The 22370-nt window shown below is 36.7% G+C and overlaps 2 protein-coding genes across 3 annotated transcripts in view; one reads left to right on the forward strand and one right to left on the reverse strand.

Moving 5' to 3' along the window:
* The first annotated feature begins 853 nt into the window (after window positions 1–853).
* aff1 (AF4/FMR2 family, member 1) lies at window positions 854–21641 on the forward strand. 2 transcript variants are annotated; one of them, XM_038274976.1, is made up of 19 exons: window positions 854–1079; window positions 9015–9126; window positions 10611–11390; window positions 12404–12445; window positions 12650–12733; window positions 13302–13335; window positions 13657–13714; window positions 14840–14981; window positions 15085–15870; window positions 15963–16051; window positions 16140–16332; window positions 16435–16529; window positions 17783–17846; window positions 17940–18076; window positions 18268–18339; window positions 18476–18569; window positions 18665–18705; window positions 18800–19014; window positions 19673–21641. In XM_038274976.1, the coding sequence occupies exons 1-19, from the start codon at window positions 1063–1065 to the stop codon at window positions 19792–19794; spliced, it is 3177 nt and encodes a 1058-aa protein (XP_038130904.1). In that variant the 5' UTR covers window positions 854–1062; the 3' UTR covers window positions 19795–21641. The 2 variants fall into 2 exon arrangements, with proteins under 2 accessions (XP_038130904.1, XP_038130905.1); XM_038274977.1 differs by having other exon boundaries at window positions 15085–15849.
* The window catches only part of LOC119776533 (macrophage mannose receptor 1), a 28411-nt gene continuing 27680 nt past the window's right edge, over window positions 21640–22370 (reverse strand). The window contains exon 50 of the mRNA XM_038274975.1: window positions 21640–22303. Within this exon, the coding sequence (XP_038130903.1) occupies window positions 22259–22303 (45 nt within the window). The 3' untranslated portion in view covers window positions 21640–22258. The remainder of the gene's footprint in view (window positions 22304–22370) is intronic.

Here is a 22370-nt window from a genome sequence, read left to right on the forward strand (position 1 = left end):
CCACCTGCTGGGCATTGTGTGACCTGTTAAGGGTACTTTTAAAATTAAATAGTTGTAGGTTGTTTTTGTGTTGTTTGTTTGTTGTTTTTATTTTGTTTTTTGTGCCTTTTTTTCTTATTTGCTTGTCTGATTAAAGGTTAGGATGAGGAAACAGTGGAAAAGGAGGGGATAGCATGAAATCCATGCAAAAACATCCACTCATGTTAGATCTTTTTTTTGTTGTTGTTGTTGTTAAAAAATGTGGCCATATAATCATGTACTTACTGCACACTGTTTTGTGTCGGACTGCCGCTATAAATTCCAATAAAATAAAATAAAGCTTCTGGTTTTAATGTGACATGTTGTGAAAAAATGCAGGATGTGACACTTAAGCAAAACTTTTTGGAAATCCCACATAGATTTCTTTTTAAAAAGCTGTTGATTGATCTTTCCAAGTCTTTAACAATCGGATCTATCAGGTATGTTTCTTATTTCTATTGTCTCTCGGAATATAGCTGTAGATTGTTTCAATGTTGGGGTTTCTTATCTTTCTTTATTATTAGTTTTACTCTCACATAAAACTGTTGTTTTGAACTGACAGTCCAGTAGGTTCAACATAATACACCCAGATGGCAGTACCATGTTCAGTCATGTAGGGGTGATGTCTAAAACTTTACATGAGCTGCAGAGAATGTGTCAAAATAATTCCTAACAAAGCCACGATAAAACGCCGCTGTTATTGTTATTAATTGTATTTTTTGTATCTTTAAAGAACAAAAATCGGTAAAACTCCTGCTTTTAAACGTCTCTCGGTGGAATTAGTGTATAAAACCCGAGGCTGGTCCCCGGGTGGCTGGGTAGGGTGGAACAGTCCGATAGGCAGACGGGCTGGACTGAACCCAAAATACGCTCACTTAGCTGACAACTACAAAATAAATAAAAACTCTAAGCAGTTGAAACAATTATATTAAGTTTACCGGTAAACAATGTGACCAAGTGTGGAGACCTCCACTCGGTGAGGACCCCCAGGAAGAAACAACGAATGACAACGAACTTTGGTCGCTGCGAGAGGCGCACTGCACCATGGCATCCCAACCGAGGTAGGCACAACCTTCCGCGGCTAACCGGTAGCAGCTACCCCCGCCTAGACGGTTCCTGACCCCGGTTAATGCTCCTCAGCTGGTGGCGGGGCTTTGGTCCCGTCTTGGGTTACACTTAGTTTGGCTAGAGTTTATGTGCTTATAACCAAGGGAATGAACGTCGGAGGTGTCAAACCAACTTGGAGACGTGCGAGGATTCAGGTCGACGGAGGAGGTGGAATCAGCTGGAAAGGGCTGGCTGGGTTTTACCAGCTGCGAGTCGGAGCTTTGGGGTTTATGCATGATATTTATATGGGCATACACCCTTTCAGATGAAACGGCCAGCTTCATTATGATCATACATGCTTCTCTTCAGCTACGTGTTCGACAAAAAAAAAAAAAAAAAAACTTGGTTTAGTTAGTGAAGCGGAGCTGTCCCTTTAAATAGGTCTGAGTGCCTTCCATCCAGCTCAGAGCAGAGAATGACGCTTGACAACAAATTACTCAGCATGACTTGTGAGGGTTAATACTCTCTGTTTGACAATAGATACATAAAAAAAAATGTGTGTGTGTGTGTGTGTGTGTTCAGTTTGTTCTGACCCATCCAGTCTTTGCTTTCTAATGTTCCTAATAAATTTCAGATCTGATATATATATATATATATATATATATATATATATATATATATATATATATATATATATATATATATAGTTGCAACTAACAAATTGTTATACTGTTAGACACTTAACAAAGGCAACAAAGTTAGACACTTAACAGTATAACTGTATTTTATTGTTTATCTTTTAACTTTTCACTATTATGTTATTCTTATACATTTATTTTATAGTCCATTTTTTTATCTTTTCTATCTTTATCTTTTTTTTATCTTTTTTGCTGCTGTACACACCAGAATTTTCCCATTGTGGGAAAATAAAGGGATTTTTTATTCTAATGGTTATTTTGTAAAAAAATGAATCTGTATCAGAGGTCTTAAACAGGGGGTCCGCGACCCCTAGGGGGTCCACGCAGGTACTGCATGGGGGTCGAGAAAGTTTTGCTTGATTAGACTTTTGTATATTTATATATATATTCTTCCCTGCAATTTTTTCAACTAATTGAAATGTCTTTAAGTATAAATTAAAATGAGTTCAACACACTGTAGTAAATAGATCAATGGAGGCAGAAGATGTCTTTCAGTCATCAATGCACACATTCAGCGACACACAGGAGCTCTTTCGAGCTGGGCACCGTTTCATTCACAACACCTGTCCCATCAACCAGGAATCCCAATTAGGAATACTGTAATAATCCCAGGGTAAAATTACTTCCGCTACATTTCTCCATCTGTAATAGCGTGACTATAGGACTAGTTTGATATAACACAATTTCATCAATATATATAAAATTAGGGGGTCCCCGCTCCATCTCCCCATCAGTTTGGGGCTCCTTGGCTTGGAACTTCACGAGTTGTTTTCCGCAATTTCGGTCATAAAAACAAAACAAGCCGGCCTACTGTCTGCGGCACTGTTTGCGGTCAGCTACAATTTTGGAGAGGTGCAGCGGAGTATCTGAGGAGGGGGCGGGGACGTCTGGAGCCGAGGTATTGCATTGTAATCATTGCACTGATTTTGTGCAGTATTTTTTGATGCAAGGCCTTTCAGAATCTATAACGCAGGGGTATTATTACTTTTCAGTGAATGAGGTTTTAACAGGAATAGGTGGAGTACAACTTTTCTACTTCTGTTATTTGCTATTACATATTACAGCTTTCATTGATTTATTTCAAATGTGAAACATTGTCATCGTGGTGTATTCTTGTGTATCGAAAATAATCGAATTGTTGGGTCAGGAAATCGATACTGAATCGAATTGCCATGATGCGTGTGATTTACACCCCTAATAAAATTTTTTTATATATATATATATATATATATATATATATATATATATATATATATATATAATATATATAAGAGTCAGGTTTGGTGTACAGGGAAAAGTATAATTTCTACTGATGCATCAGTTGATGGACGAGAGATTAGAATCTACCAGGGTTTTGATGATTAAAATGGTTTTCTGTTAATGAGATGCGTCGAAAATTAAGACTCACTATAATATTTTGTAGTCTATGAGAAAATCTAACAACATGCTGATTTGGTCAATTTGCTTCTTTTTCCATTTGATTTAAATCTACAGTATTTGTCGGTGAATCTGCAGCATGATATTTTCTCCTTCATGTATTCAAAGTTTAAAATATTGACACATGAGTTTTTGTCTCAGAATCCATTAAAAGAACAACTGAATTGGAAGTTTCAGCAAAAAAAAAATACAAACAAAATAAAACTTTTAATTAGTGTACCTCTATCAACATCTATGTAAACCCTTATACTAACGCAAAAATATTTGAATGCATCAGAATTCATTGCTTTGTTTCAAATATTGCAAACATGAATCCTTAATAGCAGAAAACAAAAGAGATAGTCTAATTTTTTTTTTTCAGAGGGTATGTGTTGAGTCTTTCATAGTGTTAAAAAATAAGAGCAATTACTCAATGGTTTACTAGAGTCCCAGCAGCTGGTATAAAGATCTTATATAATAAAAATTTCCTTAAGGAAATTTAGCTGTGTTTTTATTTTGCCAAAAAAAAAACACTTCTGAGGAGCTACATTGCAGTTCTGTATACATTGTCGACAACAAGTATGCTGTTTTCAAAGAAATCTCTTTCAATATGATGCTGAATTTGTTTTTTTGTTTTCAATCTATAACATCATCAATATAGTCAGTTTGGTCCAAATATCCAAAATAAGAAAAGCTCCTTGGTGGATTGCTTTGGAGGATTTCCAGTCAGATCCAGAACTTCCACTGCAAAAAAAGTAAATAATTCTTAAATTGAGTGTATTCATCCTTAATTTGAGTAGGTAAATACGATGGTTTGCCAATGGAAAAAGTATATTAACTCTTAAAATAAGATAATTAGATAATATGCACTTAAAATAAGACAATGCCATTGTGTTTTTTTTCTTATTTTAAATATTAATTGTCTTGTTCCATTGGCAATGTGTCTCACTTACATCAACAATTCAAGAAAAAACACCTATTTTAAGGAAAAAAAAAATACTTATTTAGATTGAAATTTTTTGCAGTATGGAAATCCTGGAAAAAACAACTTTTTGTTTTGCCTTAGAACTCTTTTGGATCCCAGAATGAGCTGAAAGAGGAATATCTAGATTCCATCCTGTACCTTCTGACTTTCCCATCCAAATTCAGTTAAACATAAGATAATAGATCAATGGATAATATTCCATTTTCTTACCCTATTTTTTTATTTGTACTGTAAAATTGCTCTCTGCTGTAGCATGTCATCTGCCTTGTTGAGCAGATGTAAGTCTTAACAATGTGGGGTTCACGTCTTCACAGCGCTTCTCTCTTGTATACTTGTGCAAGTAAGGAAGTAAATGGGTTTAAAAACACAGTTTCTGTTGCTGTAATGCACATTAGGAGTCAACGTTTTGGCATAACCTGCTTCTGTGCTGAGATGCATAGGGGAGAAAGCCTGTATATCAGTCAAAGGGCTGTACAGCTCATAAACAAAGAGCATATTTGCTGATTTTCAGCATAACAGTGACCATTTTCAAGCGCATCTGGGCCCTGAAGTAATGTTTTAGGCACACCCTACGTTTCTAAGGTATTGGTCAATAAGGCATAACATTGGGACATTCTCTGTAACATCTTTTTGTTTATTTGGAAATGTGTTTTTCTTTTTCTTGACCTCTCAATGTCTTCTGTGGAATTTAGCACCAGGCTGTCAGGTTCTGTCCAGTAGAAGCACCAAGGGTCAGACTCTTTTCTTCTGAACATCATACAAAGTCAAATTAAGAACTCAAACTAGCATGTGTCAGGAGACTGCATTATTAAGTTGAAACTGCACCAGGCATGTGAGAATATTCATACTTGAAGCTGTGCACACTTTGTAGAACAATGGTTAAGCTTCCCTGCAGAATACTTCCTGAACACTGTAGGGCAACCTTTGCTCTTTAGAAAAACCTTCACTCTCCCATGACCCTTTTTCATTTTTTTTCCTTCCTTGGAAAAAATTAAGTAGGTTTTACCAAAGGCACACAAAAGCTGCAGAAAGTTTACGCATTGTAATTGATTGACCCTTCACTTCATCCACTTTCTGTACTTGCACAAATTTTTTAGTTTGGTGTCTCTGATGCCTCACATCATTTCACTGAGATTACAAGTTAAAGAAAAAGCAATGCTTTTTAACCGTCTTTATGATCAGATAAAGGCCCCACAGTAAGTAAATACAATTTCAGAGGAACTGCACTTCACATATTTCACTATTTCTGTGTTTTACTTACAGTAATGTCTCAGAAAAGGCATTGAAAAAATGAAACTATATTGTGATCTTTTTTTTGTTGTTGTTGTTATTCATCATCACATTTCACAAAACACCATACTTAAAGTGCATGTGTTGGAAAACTCATGGTTATGCCACAAAATGGCTGCTGTTAACCAACTATAGTAGAATAGAAAAAAAGCAACCAATTTGCAAGCTAAAGCTAATTTAATTTATGTTCTGCAACATTACAACAACCAGAAGTGAGGTAGCAACTCTCCAAGTGACTGGATAAAGAAGAAAAGACTCCATGTGTTGCAATGCTTCTGGTCAAAGTCCGAAACACGGCCGGATTAAAACACAGAGCTAGGACCTAAAGAAAGCTGTGCTTTCAATGACACAAAAGAACCGCGTAAAAGTCAAATGAGACTGAGCTCAATGCAATTTCTTCAAGTTCTTTCTGAATGTGGTTTAGAATCAATTAAAACTGAATGAAAGTTTTTTTGTTTTTCCCCAAAAAACATGGCTTTTTGTTTCTTACTGTAGTTAAAAAAAAAAAAAAGGCTCATGGACAATACAAATAGTTTGGGATATGTGCTGATGTTTTAGTTTTGTCTTAAACGTTATTTGCCTTACTTTGGAACCTATGGAATAAATAAATCCTGAAGTCTCTTATAAGCTATCATAATGACGATAGCTAATCAAATATATTTAGGAAAATTTCCTAATTGCATTTGAGGAAGTTTATTACACCCAACTTTTCAGGATCAATTGTAAAACAAAAAGAATATCGGCTCATTTTATTGTAATATGATATGACTGCATTTTGTGTTGTTGTATTCTTAATCCAATTACACCCTTTTAAACTTCCGTTTTGTAAAATGTATGAATAAATTAGTATACAGGTGCTGGTCATAAAATTAGAATATCATGAAAAAGTAGATTGATTTCAGTAATTCCATTTAAAAAGTGAAACTTGTATATTATATTCATACATTACATACAAACTCATATATTTCAGATGTTTATTTTGTTTAATTTTGATGATTACAAATGACAACAAATGAAAATCTCAAATTCATCATATCAGAAAATTAGAATATTGTGAAAAGGTTCAAAATTGATGGCCCCTGGTGCCACACTCTAATCAGCTAATTAACTCAAACCACCTGCAAAAGCCTTTAAATGGTCTTTCAGTCTAGTTCTATAGGCTACACAATCATGGGGAAGACTGCTGACTTGACAGTTGTCCAAAAGACGACCATCGACACCTTGCACAAGGAGGGCAAGACACAAAAGGTCATCGCTAAAGAGGCTGGCTGTTCACAGAGCTCAGTGTCCAAGCACATTAATAGAGAGGCGAAGGGAAGGAAAAGATGTGGTCGAAAAAAGTGTACAAGCAAGAGAGATAACCGCACCCTGGAGAGGATTGTGAAACAAAACCCATTCAAAAATGTGGGGGAGATTCACAAAGAGTGGACTGCAGCTGGAGTGAGTGCTTCAAGAACCACCACACACAGACGTATGAAAGACATGGGTTTCTGCTGTCGCATTCCTTGTGTCAAGCCACTCTTGAACCACAGACAGCGTCAGAAGCGTCTTGCCTGGGCTAAAGAGAAACAGGACTGGACTGCTGGTGAGTGGTCCAACGTCATGTTCTCTGATGAAAGTAAATCTTGCATTTCCTTTGGAAATCAAGGTCCCAGAGTCTGGAGGAAAAGAAGAGAGGCACTTCATCCACGTTGCTTGAAGTCCAGTGTAAAGTTTCCACAGTCAGTGATGGTTTGGGGTGCCATGTCATCTGCTGGTGTTGGTCCATTGTGTTTTCTGAGGTCCAGGGTCAACGCAGCCACATACCAGGAAGTTTTAGAGCACTTCATGCTTCCTGCAGCTGACCAACTTTTTGGAGATGCAGATTTCATTTTCCAACAGGACTTGGCACCTGCACACAGTGCCAAAGCTACCAGTACCTGGTTGAAGGACCATGGTATCCCTGTTCTTAATTGGCCAGCAAACTCTCCTGACCTTAACCCCATAGAAAATCTATGGGGTATTGTGAAGAAGAAGATGCAATACACCAGACCCAACAATTCAGAAGAGCTAAAAGCCACTATTAGAGCAACCTGGGCTATCATAACACCTGAGCAGTGCCACAGACTGATCGACTCCATGCCACGCTGCATTGCTGCAGTAATACAGGCCAAAGGAGGCCCAACTAAATACTGAGTGCTGTACATTCTCATACTTTTCATGTTCATACTTTTCAGTTGGCCAACATTTCTATAAATCCTTTGTTTTTATTGGTCTTCAGTAATATTCTAATTTTCTGATATGATGAATTTGAGATTTTCATTTGTTGTCATTTGTAATCATCAAAATTAAACAAAATAAACATCTGAAATATATGAGTTTGTATGTAATGTATGAATATAATATACAAGTTTCACTTTTTAAATGGAATTACTGAAATCAATCTACTTTTTCATGATATTCTAATTTTATGACCAGCACCTGTATATTTCATTTAAGTTATTACTGTGTAATGCTGTGATGTCACACTGCTTTAGCGAAGTCCAAAAAATACTCTCCCTTTTATGTTGACTTAATACAAACAAATTAGACAAATTAGAATATGTTCTTTAGATGTATTATGTAAATTTGAAAGCAAGTTGATTTGTTGGGATCCAATGAGAAAATACAGATTGTTTATAAATTCCAAACTCTAAATCTAGATCTTAAATATTCTTATCTTAATGACTTCTATTAATTGATGGGTTACCAAATCTGCCCACACTAGTAATGGCTAAATAAATCATATCAGCCAATTTTGCATCATCTTAATTAGTCATTCTTATCTCAAAGTGTGATTCTGAGCAGCCACCTGCGGTGTTGTTCACCCCTGTGACTGGGCAGTGCCAGTTTGGGGTATCCTTGTGGTTTAACAAGTCTTTTTGCTGCATTAATGAAGGGTTGCTCATCTGTTTGGCTTGGTCCCAAATCTTTGCTGCTCCTCTTATTGCCATGGCAGCGTCCTGCTGGGATTCCTGTCAGCGGGAATGATTAGCACAGTGGTTTGGGAGCAAAAAAAAAGAAAAAAGTGAAACTAAAAATGCAGTGTTCATGTTCAGATGTTTGAAACATATAGCAGAACATAATTCCAAATTAATTGTTGAATTTCTACGTTTTTATTATTTATTACAGTTAAAGATCACCAATAAAATGAAATATGTGGGATATTGGGAGAACTGATTTGAACGATGTGTCACGATTCTTTGCTCGCACCTTGTGTCAGTTTACGCCCCTTTCTGCAGATTTAATCTCCTCTGACACTGCTGCTTTCCCCTCGGGTTTATCAAGTCAGAAAAGACAAACATCTGTCTTTGTTTTATCAGATTTTACTTCTTTATAACAGCTAATTGTTGTTTAATCTTAAGGGGAAATGTAACAGTTGTTGGCTTTAAATTTAGCAATGATAATTAAAATCCACAATTTTTTATAGTAAAGAATAGTTGACATTATCTCAGACTTTTTATATATTGGTACTCCCGACATGACATACATATAAAGGGGGTGTAAATAAAGCTAATATGTCTTTCTTTGTAATTTCCCAGTGAAGAAAGGAACCTTCTTCGCCGCCGAGCATGGGAACAAAGAATCCAAGAAACCAGCCTGTCCAAGGAGCTTGATGCTGAAAATGTGCCACTCTTTGCAGAACCGTATAAGGTAAGATCTGACAGGATGGAACAAAATGCAGAGAGGACAACACTGGCTGTTATTTATTTGGCCACCTAGTGGATCAGTCCAGGCGACCTGAACTGTGTATATGTAAACTCTAGTAGGCCACCTAGTATAGCTCCTAACTACTGGTTTCTATGAATAGCAATATGCTCAGCTTAGCTTTGCTCAAAAAGGTTGTAAAAGTTCAGTTTAAGCAGAGCCATCTGTCACCTTAATCACATTATTCCTGTTAGACATGTTAGCATCTGTCAGATGATATTAAAATATTAGAGTAGCATCAGTTTTGAAAAAAAAAAGGTCTGTCTTATTTTTTTAAAATAAATTTCCAAATTTTTTATACTGCTCTTACTAATTAGCGTCAAACCCTTCTAATAATTGCCATATTTGAATTTATCCCTCGCTATTTTTTGTTCATTAGGCTCTAGTGGTCTTTTTATTTAAAAGTAGAGAGGAAGAGAGAGGAAGACCTGCAACAAAGGTCTCCATGCATCAAGGTTATGCTATATATTTGGGTCATGCTTTCTACCACTGCTCCACCGCTGCTCTATCCTCTGGTATTTTGAGGAATAGTAATATTTCCAGTCCAGGCAGGGCAACTATTTTGGGCAAATTAAAAATAAGTAAATCCTGAATATTCTACTCTTTAGAGTATAAGTGATTTTAGTGGATCATTTACTCAGGCTATCTGCCGGGGTGGGCAGCTTGCTAAAAAGGCTTCTGCTTAAAGCTTGACTGCTGTGTTTAAAAAAAGCATCACCTTATTATGAGGGTTGTTTGTCAGTCCTCTTTGAGGATTACTGTGTAGTTTTTTTGTTGATTTTTTTCCTGAATGGAAATGCTTCAGAAGCATTCTGTCAGCACTGCACCACTTTATCCTTCATGTAGACATATAAAATCTTACTGACCTTATTTAAAAAAAAAAGAAATATGACAAAAGATTTGTTGAATGTCTATAAGATGGTCACTGAAAAGGTAGTCTGCCTTTCTCCACTGAGCCTGCTAATGGCCTCAACACCCTCTGTGGCTAAAATAGCTCAGCCTCTGTGGGGCAAAGCAGGGGGCCTTAAGGTCAGTGAAACACTAGCTGGTTCTCCAAGACATTCATTCTGTAAGGACACAATCATAATTGAACAAGACTGATAGATGCGCCTGATGGACGCTGGTTAGCTTAATCATTTCTTGTAAATGTAGCTTTAAAAGCTGAAGGACGGCAAGAGCAGATTTAGGAAGGGAGGGGGTGATTCTAATACCTGAATGTTATCAGTTTCACATAGAACATCAGTACAATGCATTTTGAAGGAGGTTTTCCTTCTTTAATCCACAGACTCACTTACTCACTCACTCCCTTTTATGGTTGGTTGAAAAGAGCTGTCTTTATTGTAAGTTGTTAGGAATTGTTGCTAATATTCTTTTAAATGTTTTGTATAAATCATTGTGGTTTCCTAAGAAGTGCTTTTTGTTTTTTTCAGACGAACAGAGGGGATGAGCTCTCTGATCGAATCCAAAGAATGCTGGGCAGCTACGAAGATGTGAATAATACCGCCCCTTTTTCACTTAAGGCTTTACCCATTCCTTCTTACGCGACCTTCTCACAGTCTGATCAGAACCGGCCAAGTGCCGATCTATCAAACGGAACTCTTTTCCACGATCGGGACGTTTCCATGTCTACTCAAAGCCTGAATGGGACATCAAATAGTGGTTTCTCCTCGCCCCCGTCTGGCTCCTCTCTAAACCAATATGAACATTCATCCAGATTATCGGTCACTTCTTTGAGCCATGGGCAGTTCAGTCACTCAGGACATCATAGAAAGGAGCGTGAAGTCTTCGGCCTTCCCCAGGAGATCTCTGCCCTTTCTCCTGATGCTAAGCCTCTTCCCGTCCTACATTCCTCTGACCACAATATGGACATGGATACCAGGGACACTTTCAATAGGCCTCAGCTTCAAGGCTCCCCAGATATTTCCTCAGGGGAGACGAGCGTTAAGCTTTCACCTGTAAATCCACCTCCACAGCAAGCCAAGACTAACACGCTGCCCTGCCAGACCTTTTCTTCACTGCTGTCATCCAAGCAGGCTGGGATAGTGATGACCCAGAAGCCGACGGCCTATGTGCGACCCATGGATGGTCAGGACCAGGTGGTCAACAAATCCCCGGAGCTGAAGCCTTCACCGGAGCACTATGAATCTTTGCCGGAACTGATCGACAAAACTGACATTGCCAAAACAAAGACAATACCTCAGTTTTTGGAGGTGAGATTTTTTTTGTTTATTTTGTTTGTTTTTTTTCCTCATAAAAAGACAACTGTTATATAAATTTTGCTGTAATATCTATTGGATGTGAGAGGACTAGTCTAGTAAGATGCAACTGTCTGCATAAACCCCTGGTCGTTCATTGTTTTGAACCAATTGTATCTTCAATGCTCTTCTCCATCTGGGCAAACACAAACTTTTATCGTCTGTCAGAGATAAGGATCAAGTCTTTTTATGACAGATGACTCAGTAAAACACGCCCATTTTTAAAGGTTGTCTCAACCAGACAGGGGCTGTGTTGTCTTGATGTTAGAAGGGAACCTACAGGCATCCATTAACTTGGTGCTGAATAAAATCAGCGTGAAGCACGAATAACAAATCCATTCTGTTCTGACTGGTCTACCTTAGGATTCTAAACACCCTGTTGTAGCTTTAAGCGACCCAGAGGCTGCCACATAGGTTGGACTGGTTCTCCTTGCAGCTTTTGATCCACTGAACACTTCAGGGCTTTCAGTTCAATATACTTTCAGTATCATTTTTCATTCACCGATAGTAACTCTTCCTTTCTGTCAAAGTTCTTGCATAAAATTTCACATGGTCAGAACAAAGAGAGATTTATCTTTGACCATTCCTCTCTGCCTCCTTAGGTCAACATTTTGTGCTATTTAATCCAAAAAGTAGAGAAAATGGTGATTGAAATGTTCAAAATTCATAACTGCACACAGTCAGAACTGAACATTAAAAAAATGACAAACAAATGAAACTAAGAAAATAAAACCTGTAGTCAAGAAACTGAAAAAAAAAATAAACTTGAATTAGATAGTTTACTGTCCACAATAATACTACTCAGTCATTTTGTTTTTTAATTTAGTAATGTTTAAGTTCTCTACATCTGACTATGTAAGTTAAAATCCCCAACTATTGCATCATTTTTTTTTCATTATTGTGATTAATCCCTTTTTCTGTTGTCCTAATTTTTAATTTTGCAATGTTGCAATTTTACTTTTTCAAAGGCAACATCTGATGAAGATCTATGTGTAGAAGATATCTTAAGGGTAAGTGATCGTAATTGGTGTTAAGAAAAGTGAAAAATTCTAATTGGGAAAGATGAAATATGTCACAATGCAAATTCTTTTTCAGATCACAGTATTGATGCTTTTTTGTCCGACTGATTCCTGTTGTTTTGTTAACTCTTTATCAAAACATTGAAGGATGTGTTAAGTGCATCTTATTTAATATGTTGGTGTTTGTCTCGACAGGAGATGACTAAGTCCTGCCCACCCCTGCTGACAGCTATACACACACCAAAGCCTGAACCATCGCAGTCTCCAGTCCTAGCAAAGGTCAAATATCCAAAATTAATCTTTTTCTTTGTTTTTTATTGAAGTTTTTTCTGTATTTTTTTGTTTTTTTTTATGAATACCTTCTTGCAAATACTATTTCCGTCAATCTAAAGTTTTCCCTCTGCCTGCGTTCCAACTACGCTGTTGTTACAGACGGCAGGGGGCAACAATACTGTCCTGAATTGGATTTTAAAATGGTGATCATTCCTACAATCTAAAGTGTTTCCCGTTTGTTTTTATGCAAGAAATGTATGCGATTCTCTAAATGAAAAATTGGATTAACATTTCAAAAAGCAAAGGGTTATTTGAATGGGCTTTAAAAACCACAAGTGCCACATTTGTTTTGTTTTTGCATATTTAAAAGTGAAAGATTGTGACTAAAAATACATTGGGTTGTGTTAACATAAGCCACCTTCCAGAAAGAGACAGGTTCTCATATGTTCAATAAGATCATATTGGTTTAGAGAAATAACCTGCAGATTTGCATTTCTGCCAACTTGTTCAGTGAAGAAGCTGGAGAAAAAGATTTGAGATGACTAATACAGTACCTTTTTTTCTGTCCTTGCAGGAAGCAGAACAAGTCTCCTCCTGCCCAGAAGAAAGTGAGCAATGTTCAGTTTGTCTTGGGCGATCTGTCTAATCTATTTGGACCCATTTTAATCCAGAGTTGTGTTTCTGCTTAAGGTTTAAAGCAATTTACAAGTGAATCTTAAATAATATATGTATTGGGCTGCAGTGTAATATAACTAAATGAACAAAATGCTGTTTTTAAATGTGTGACTATAATGGCTAATCTGTAGCCCCACTAAAGTGAATTTATTCTTCTCTGTTGTTGTCCCTATCTCCTAGTGTCCCTTATTGGTCCCATTTATTTGATCCAAACCTCTCAACTAAAATAAGTGTCTCCTTTTTTCTCTTCTCAGAAAACACAGAATTTTCCATTAAAGATCAGTCTCACTACAGCCAGGAGAACTCATCAAAGTAAGTAACATCATCCATAATGTAATGTACAGTTTTTTAATATAAGCTCAGACAGGATAAAGTCACTCAGTAATTACTTCAATTAAATCTAATTCAAAAATACTTTATTAATCCCAAATGGAATGCAGAAATCTTTAAAATATATCAATGAAGGAGAAATTCTTGTGCATTCAGTATTCTTGGATGGTCATGGTTGTTCGATCAGCCAAATAACTTTGTTTTATTTTACATACAGATTTATAGTTTTTATGCTGATTTTAGTTTAGCTACTTTATTTCGTAATTTCCCCACCATTTGATTATCCTATTTTTATAATTCCCTGGATTAGTTTTTACCTGATTCAGAAAATTCCCCCAAATCCATCCCATTCTCACTAGACAACAATGGCTCAGCCAAATTAATTTTATGTTTCCTTAACTTTAGAATGAATGTCAAATTGTTTAACTTGTTTTCAGGATTCTTCATTAAAAATCTTTTTATGCACTGATAATGCCTAGCATTGAGATTGTCTAACCATGGTGCAGATTATTTCTACTTTCACATTCTATAAGGCAGACTAATATCAAGGTCTGTTTCCCTAATTGCGTTTGTTGACCGTCTTCTCATGGCTTCTTTTTTTATGAGTGGCTTTTCAGCCCATGTCTGTTCATTACATACTTTGCCGTCTTAATCGCACTGCCTTAGCTGCTTTAGCCAAAATGTCAGAGGATGTTTTGCTTTTGTTCTGGGACACATTTGACATCAGAACAGGTCTGTCTGAGACACATAACATGTCTCCCTCATATATGATGGCAGGACATCCTCAGGCTGTTATAATTCATATATAAGTGGCCGAGAGGAGTGTGTTGTCCAAGTTTACAGTCTGTAGAGGAGCTGAGCAGCTCCTTTAGTGAAAGACTTTTACTCCCAAAGGAGTACAAAGGACTGCTACTGCAGGTCATTCATCACCGCTGCAACCAGACTTTACAATGCAGCACTCTAACTGCAATAACTTGTGCAATAACTGCAATTACTATTTAATGCCTTGTGCAATGACCAGTTTATATTTAAAACCCAGAGCTCCAATTAGTTGTTAACTTTAAGGTACTTTTAATGTCGGTCTTTGTAATTTTGTTTTTTCTTTAGGTCCCTCACAGCTACACATTCCAGTGATGCAGAGACGACGAGCTCCAGCGACTCGGAGAGCAGCGTAGAGTCCGAGTCAGACAGCGATGTCTCTGTGAAGGAACCACCGAAACCTCTAGACAGCAAACTAGTTAAAATTGAGGTCTTTCATTCATTTACTACATTTTAATTATCACTCAATACAGTTATCTCGCTCCTGCCTATTTTGCTTTTATTTAACTCCAGATTTTCTGTTCCTTTTATAGCCTGATTCTGTCGCAGTAAGCCATTGTGACTGGCAGCTGGGAGAGTGGTTAAGGTCCCGTCAGCAGAACTCAAACACTGATGCTCAAACCTCCAAGCAGACCTGTGCAGACACCAGTGAGGGATCCAAGTCCTTATCTCAGCAAAAAGAGCTTACAGCTGATGTTGCTGTTCCTCAGCGGAGCAGCGAAAGTAGCCGGGCGGGCTCTTTCAGCCAGGACAACAGCAAAACATGCCTTCCTGATGGTGCGAGCTACTGCAGCAGTTCCAGGAAACTCTCAAAGGCTTCAGCGACTTCCTGCACAGACCGCCCCGAAACAGCAATCTGTGTTAAAACTGAGGAACATGTAACCACAGAAAACACAAAGCCACGTTTAACAGACAATCCGAAAGCAAAATCAAAAACAGGGCATCACAAAAAGGACAGAAAAGACACTAAAGAAGAAGCAAAAAGGACTAAACACACTAAACATCATAACCTGTCTCCTGCTCCTCCAATCAAGATCAGCTGTTCCAAAACCCATACAGAGACCAAGGTGCCTCACAAATCAACCCACAAGCACTTGAATAATGCCAGCAAGGCAGCAAGCAGTTCATTGGACCACTACCGGCCTCCTAAATCCCTGCTGGTAAAGTTTGATCTCAGTCTGCTCTCCAGAGTTCCTGGTAATAACAAAGAGGTTCCCAGGAAGGAAAAGAGAGCAGCAAAAGAGATGGAGAAGGAAGAAGCAAGCAAAGAGTCTTCCAAAGCATCCACACCTGGAAAAGTAAATAAAAAGAGCCAAAATGTGAGGAATTTGTGGGGAAAGGAGGGACGCTTCAGATGGTACTCGTGGTTATCAGAAAATATTTTTCTAAGCAATGTTTTTGTTTTTTTTAGGTCAAGGTGGAGATTAAAGGCCCTCCAAAAAAGAAACCCAAGTTGGAAAAAAAGCAAACCTTAATAAACCCTGCTTCTGTGAAAGTAGAGTACGTCCACATAAGCAAAGACGGGTTTAAATATTCATTTGTCTACATATCAGACGTGGCTTTTCACCAACTCTGTTATTTCCCTCAGGGGTTCAAACAAACCAGGCAAAGAGCAAAAAAAGGTTAAGAAAACATCCCAGGAACCTGTTTCCTCCAAAGACACAACTAAAGCTTCAAAGGTACAGAACCGCTCTGCAAAGATACTGGTGGAAAGTAAGGAGACTGTTAAGAGCAAGGAGTCCAGAAAGCACAAGGAGATCAAAGGAAAACTCCATAAAAAGGTGATTGTTCAGACGTCATTACTATATGTGGTGCTGTATATGATTAAGCTAACTGTTTACTGAACTAAATGTTTTAACCTAATGTGCTCTCTAAAATGTCAGGGAAAGACTCCAGAAGGCAGACTCGCTGTGCCTTCAACTTCACAGCCCCAGAAAGAAGCTGCGAGCAACAGATCCTTGTTAAAAATCGACAAAAGGTACAATCTTTGCTTTTTTCCACCAAGAAAATCCAGGTTTTTCTTTCTTATAGAGCTTGAAAAGGGATTTGTACCAATTTAATATGTTTTATTCTACATTTTGCCATATTACCGCCACAAACTTCAGTAGATTTAGGTGCAGGCACACTCAGAGGTGTTTTTTTTTGGAGAAAATAGTGGAAAAATAGCATCATAAAGGCAGAGAAAAAAATGAGTAAAAAAATAAAAAATACAAGAGTTTCTAAAGAATTTCCAAAATTTGGGCTAGAGATAGACTCGTATATCAATGCAATGTTTTATGCCAATGTATTCTTAATTTTTTTTTGTCTTTACATACATGCATGTCTTTGCTGATTCATTAGTGCATTCAGCACCCCTGCCTTGAATCACATGAAGCGCATGCATTGTTGCTCTCTTCATTTGCTATCCAATGTTACTGTTTTGTTTGACCTAAATATTATTTATCATGGTGTCATTTTTAATCCTTAAATAGAAGAAGAAAAACTAATAGCTTGAGAAAACAGCGGCACATAACTGTGATCTGATGAAGATTCTCAGTCATCCAGGTCATAGTCATTCCGTAAAAGTAAAAAAAAAACTTAGAAAATATTCATCCAGTGTAAATACTTCTGCTAGTTACTGCAGGTTTGTTTTCCTTTCATTAGGGCCTTTTCTTCATTTCAGGATTTAAAGGAGCGACAGAGAATGGGTCTATTAAGTTTTAATCCTTTAAATATATTGTTTAGCGCTTCTGATGTTTCCTACATGACGGCAGCTCCTTTGGTGTATTTTAACAGTGCATCTGTTTTTTATTTTTTGAACAAAGCACTTGAGATTGAAGTTAATGTCTTTTTATTTTAATCTGAATTTATATATTTAAATAACATCATGTTCACAACATGTGTCCTCAAAACACTTTTAAAAAATCAATCAATCCAGTCATGGTAACTGATTGAAAGTCAGTTATTTCCAAATTGATCGTAATGATTAAATGATGCAGTCAAGTTTAGGTTAATATTTTAACTGTGTTCTATTAAGGAACCCTAACAGACTGCATCATTGAGTTTCAGAATTTAGTCTTTAACACATGTAGTGACAGTGACAGTGTGACTTGACTTAGCGATAAACTGAGCCTGAATATAGTGACAGTGAAAACGTTTCTTCTCAAGTGATAAAAGATCAATGCTATTGTTTAATGCATTTTATCTTTCCATTAGGAAATATGTTTATCTCAATATGCTGTGTTTTCACAGACAGTATCCAGTGAACCATTACATAAAAGAGGCTAAAAAACTTAAGCACAAAGCAGATGCAGATGTAAGGTGTTCTTTTTATTATTATTATTGCACTACACTCTACATATCAGTGGATTTGCTGTCTTTTTACTCATATTCTGTTATGTCTGTGTAGCCAGATAAGCTCAGTAAAGCGTTCACCTACTTGGAAGCAGCCATGTTCTTCGTTGAGAGTGGCATTGCCTTGGAGAAAGACCCCCAGATTTCAGGGTCTTCCTATACGATGTTTGCAGAGACTGTGGAGCTCCTCAAGTAAGACGTCATACTTCAGCACTCTTTCAGGGGCTTTGGGATGTATTGCAGACAGATTTATTCAGAAAATTCCCCCAAATACTTTTTCTATACAGGACATTTAAATCTTACTTTATTTGTAAAGTGTACTTCAACCGAAGTGTGAGGAATAATTTTTATAATTCATGCTGATGTTTGTCTCATGCTCACAGATTTGTGCTGAAACTCAAAAACCCAGTGGACTCCTCTGCTGCACCCTCAGAGAAGGACTTTGTAGCTTTATGGTAAGAGTGAAGCTTCTTCTCCTGTTGGCTATTAGAATAATGAGGAATGATTTCTGCAGCTTATTTTATTCCCATCCTGTAGCACTATCTAATATTTTCCACTCCGTTATTTTATTTTTTTGTATCATGCTTTTAGTTTGAAATGCCAGTCCCTCCTGCAGATGGCCATGTTTCGACACAAACAAAAGATCGCAATAAAGTTTTCAAAAACACTTACAGATCACTTTAGTGTAAGTAAAAAAATAAGAATTTTTAAAAAGCGAACATTTTATAATCGTCTTTGCTTTCTTTGTCATACTAATGTTAAATTCTGATCATCTTTCAGAACTTTGCTCAGGGGCCCAAAAAACATCTTTCCTCGTCAAAGTAAGTCATTTTATCCTCTAAATAATTGAGATGTTAGTCCCTCTATACAGATATTCAACTTTTTTAATATATATGTATATATTTCTTTCTTTAGGACAGCAGAAAACCCATCCCCCAGTGTGCCATCTCCAGCCAGTTCAGGTCCCAGTTCAAATCACAGTGGGTCTAGTATCGCTGTGGATGGTGCCACTGTGGCGATTCCTCAAAACATAGAACAAATGGCTTTCTCTTATGTCAACATCACTTCACTGTTTGTTAGTGCTCATGACTTGTGGGAGCAGGCAGAGGAACTGGCACAAAAAGGCAGCGGTAAGAATGAAAACCCATCGAGCTCATTAGCTAGCTAGCATCCTACCCTTTTAAACTCAGATATTAGCTGTATTGGGATTAACACCATCTTTACTCCTTGTCTTAAACAAAGTAAAAGATAGCAACAATTAAAGAAAAATACATTTGGAGTTTTTTTTACACAATAGTTTTTGCTGCAGATACAGAGTCTGTTGTGTTTCCAGAATAGAATAGTAAGAATTAATATCAAAACAAAAAATGTATCCAATGATGCATGCTTTCAACTTTAATGGATAAAATCCTTAGTTATGATTTTCCTCCAACTGTAAAATTAGTGAAATTAGAATATTAATCCGTAGGTTTTAATATAAAAAACATATTAACATCAAAAGAGCTGTTTTTTTTTGTTTTTTTTTGTCAACCATGTTTGAATATTTTTGTCTTGATTAACTTTCATGGGTAGACCAGTGTTTGGTACTATAAGGTGTGAAAATAAATTCAAAAGCTCAGCTGCAAGTATACCTTCATACAAGCAAAAAAAATTTTTTTTTTTTTATGGCTTCCAATTGAACAGGCTAGATAAGTGTTTGAGAATAAATAAACATTTTTTTTTTCTCGTTTAAAGTAGTCCGTTCTGTAAAGCTGTTTATTCATCCAATTTAATACGTTTGTATTTCAGGTATTTCCACAGAGCTGGACGCTGCTCTGGGCCCACTGAAGCTGATTTCAAGTATGAGCTTCATGGTCCGTTACATCAGACAAGGGATCAACTGGTTAAGACTGGACAGCCAAAAGCTATGATGCTAGGAGCCTAGACTGTCCTCTGTCAGTCTTATCCGCAGGTTTTTTTTTTCTTGGTCTAGTCTTATTTCATTACCAAAGTCAATGGGAGATGATTTGTTTTTGAACTCCTCACTTTTCTCACAATATCTCTAGAACAAAAACATCTGTCATCTGAACCCCCAGTGTATGTTTGTTTTTTTCTTTCAATTAACAGCATTAAATAGATTTTGAAACCAGAGCTGAAAGCAAACATGAGAGGAAGATATTAATTTATTACCAAAAGTGCCATTTTTGGGGCTCAGTGAATCTGCCCTCTTAATCAAGGACATGTGGTTCAAGTATTTTGAGATTTGAGTTGTTCTTTTTTTAAGCTTTTGTTAGTATTATGATCTCTGAGGAGACCGGATACCATGGCACTTAAATCATCTTCGGTCTGTTGACCCTGCAGATCTGTTTGCTAGCTTCGTGTTTATTTGTGAGACATCAGTTTGACCTGATCCCTGTGATCTAAATAAGTTTTCTACTATAGTGCCACACAAATCAGAATCAGCCTTTAATTTATTATTCTAAGCTACCTTTTGGGTTTTACATTTCTTTTATGTGCAATAATCACAAATGATGGATAAAGATGTGTTTATGTGCCTTATGAAGAAGTTGAATTATTGGAGACTTGCCTTTAGTTTGGTCCTTCTCAGACACCGTAAGGTGCAGAAAGCACTGTGGATCAAGAGCAGCTGGAGCTTTAATGGTGCATAGGTGGAAACCAGCTCTTCTTCCTTGTCTTAATATTTCTTTTTTGCTGCTGTAAAACTTTGGTGTGCCTCGAGAAGCCTTTGTCTTCTCTGATCAAGGTGATGGTGATCTTATTGTTGTGATGTTTGTTCATGGTGGGTTCATCAGACCATAGCTGAAGAACACTTCAGCTCTTTATTAAAAAGTTTAGAGCTGAATAATTTAAAGAGCTTCTCGTCTCTGTGGTTGTTGCTCCTGTTGGCACAAGCTACAAAAAAAAAACAGTAAAAGCTGGATAACTGAAAGAATTAAATGAATGATTCAGTAGCCACGGTAGTTCTTCCTCTTATATCTGTGGTGGTGTCAAAATCTTGCTTTAAGATGGCAATATTCAGGCTTGTCTGTATTTGATCTAAATCCCACTTTTGCTCCTAGAACATGTGCAACCCCGCTGAACACCTTATTCAAGTCTTTTTCTGTCATATTTTAAGCAGCTGGAAAACTCTACCAAAATCAAGTTTTTTTTCAAACATATTTTGTTCATGAATTCTTTTAGATACGTTAGAGCAGTGAAGACCACAATAAACCAGTTGGACTGTGCTTCTTTGACCCAGAGCAATATGATGTTTTGTTGATATCACCACCTTTTATTTATATACAGAATGGGAGGATGAATTGTTTGCATGAAATTCTAAAAGGTCTAGGTATAACCTTGGGTCTTTAAATCAAATGATCAGAAATTGCTCCTAGCTTTGTTTCTATTCAAGTGATATATTTTAAATAAGGACCGACCGCTATGTAATTAGGAATTCTTTTTATGTAACCTTCAGCAGGATGTTGTTGAAATGATCTTTATAGTATGAAAAGATGAATGTCCACCCTGTACATGATGGGGAACTGCAACATTCGCCTCTCTTTTTCTTTCTGTTCACATCCTGTGGCTCTAATTTCATTTGTTTTGGCTGCTCAGTTTATGAATTGCCGTCTTGAATTGTTCAATTATATTTTGACTGGGAAAGAAAATGTTCAGAACGGTTTTTGAAAGAAAAATGTTTCTTTTTCATTTTGTGAAAATTTGTAAAACTGTGTTTGCAGTGTACAAAGATGAATAAACACTGGAAATGACACAGGTTGATGGGGGAGGGAGGCTTTCTCTGCTTTATTTTGAACAAAATAATGATATAATTTTAAAGGTTATACCAAAAGCTTCAAATAACATTTTCATAAAGATGACAATTTTCATAAGGGAGATAATGCGTTTTTCTTTTATTAAGTTGGTAAAAACATCTCTAGGAATGAACTTGGGCTCCTTAATGTTGATGCTGATGCTAAGACTCAAATTCTAGTATTTTATTATGAGAAAGGTCCAAAAATGTAGAGTAGTCTGAGATATCACAATAAAATCTGTCTGGGATCAAACTGTTTTAATTAATTAGAGGTTGAAAAAGCAAGACTTTTAAATTGAAGGATTTTCAAAAGAAAATAAAAAAATTGATTAAAAATCTTTTTTTTTTTATGTGTAATGGTCGATACTGAAGGGAGCAAAGGTGACATTAAACGTTTTACAATTTTTGAGGTTACAAATCTTAGTAATATTCTCATCACTTGAAAGAAAAGCAAATGATATTATTACAAATTTTTAGCTGTTTTAAGATATCCATAATACTGCTTAATCCTAAAAGAAAAATAATTTTTAAACCACCAGGATTTTTAAAAATATTCTCTTTGAAAAGCAGAGAACAGGGAAGCTTCACGTATCCGATTCTCCTATGAAGTTGGGGTTGCTGAAAGCCGGCTGCAACAGAAGAGGGAGAAGATGGACATTAGATTCATACGAATTCAACCTGATTTTCTCACAGAGC

This window comes from Cyprinodon tularosa, unplaced genomic scaffold, assembly GCF_016077235.1.
Source record: "Cyprinodon tularosa strain WSP-4 unplaced genomic scaffold, ASM1607723v1 ctg94, whole genome shotgun sequence".
NCBI lineage: Eukaryota > Metazoa > Chordata > Actinopteri > Cyprinodontiformes > Cyprinodontidae > Cyprinodon > Cyprinodon tularosa.

Coding starts and splice junctions, on each gene's coding strand:
- aff1 (XM_038274976.1), top strand. Junction 12,446..12,649: donor GTGTAGAAGATATCTTAAGG/GTAAGTGATCGT, acceptor TTGTCTCGACAG/GAGATGACTAAGTCCTGCCC. Junction 17,847..17,939: donor AGCACAAAGCAGATGCAGAT/GTAAGGTGTTCT, acceptor ATGTCTGTGTAG/CCAGATAAGCTCAGTAAAGC.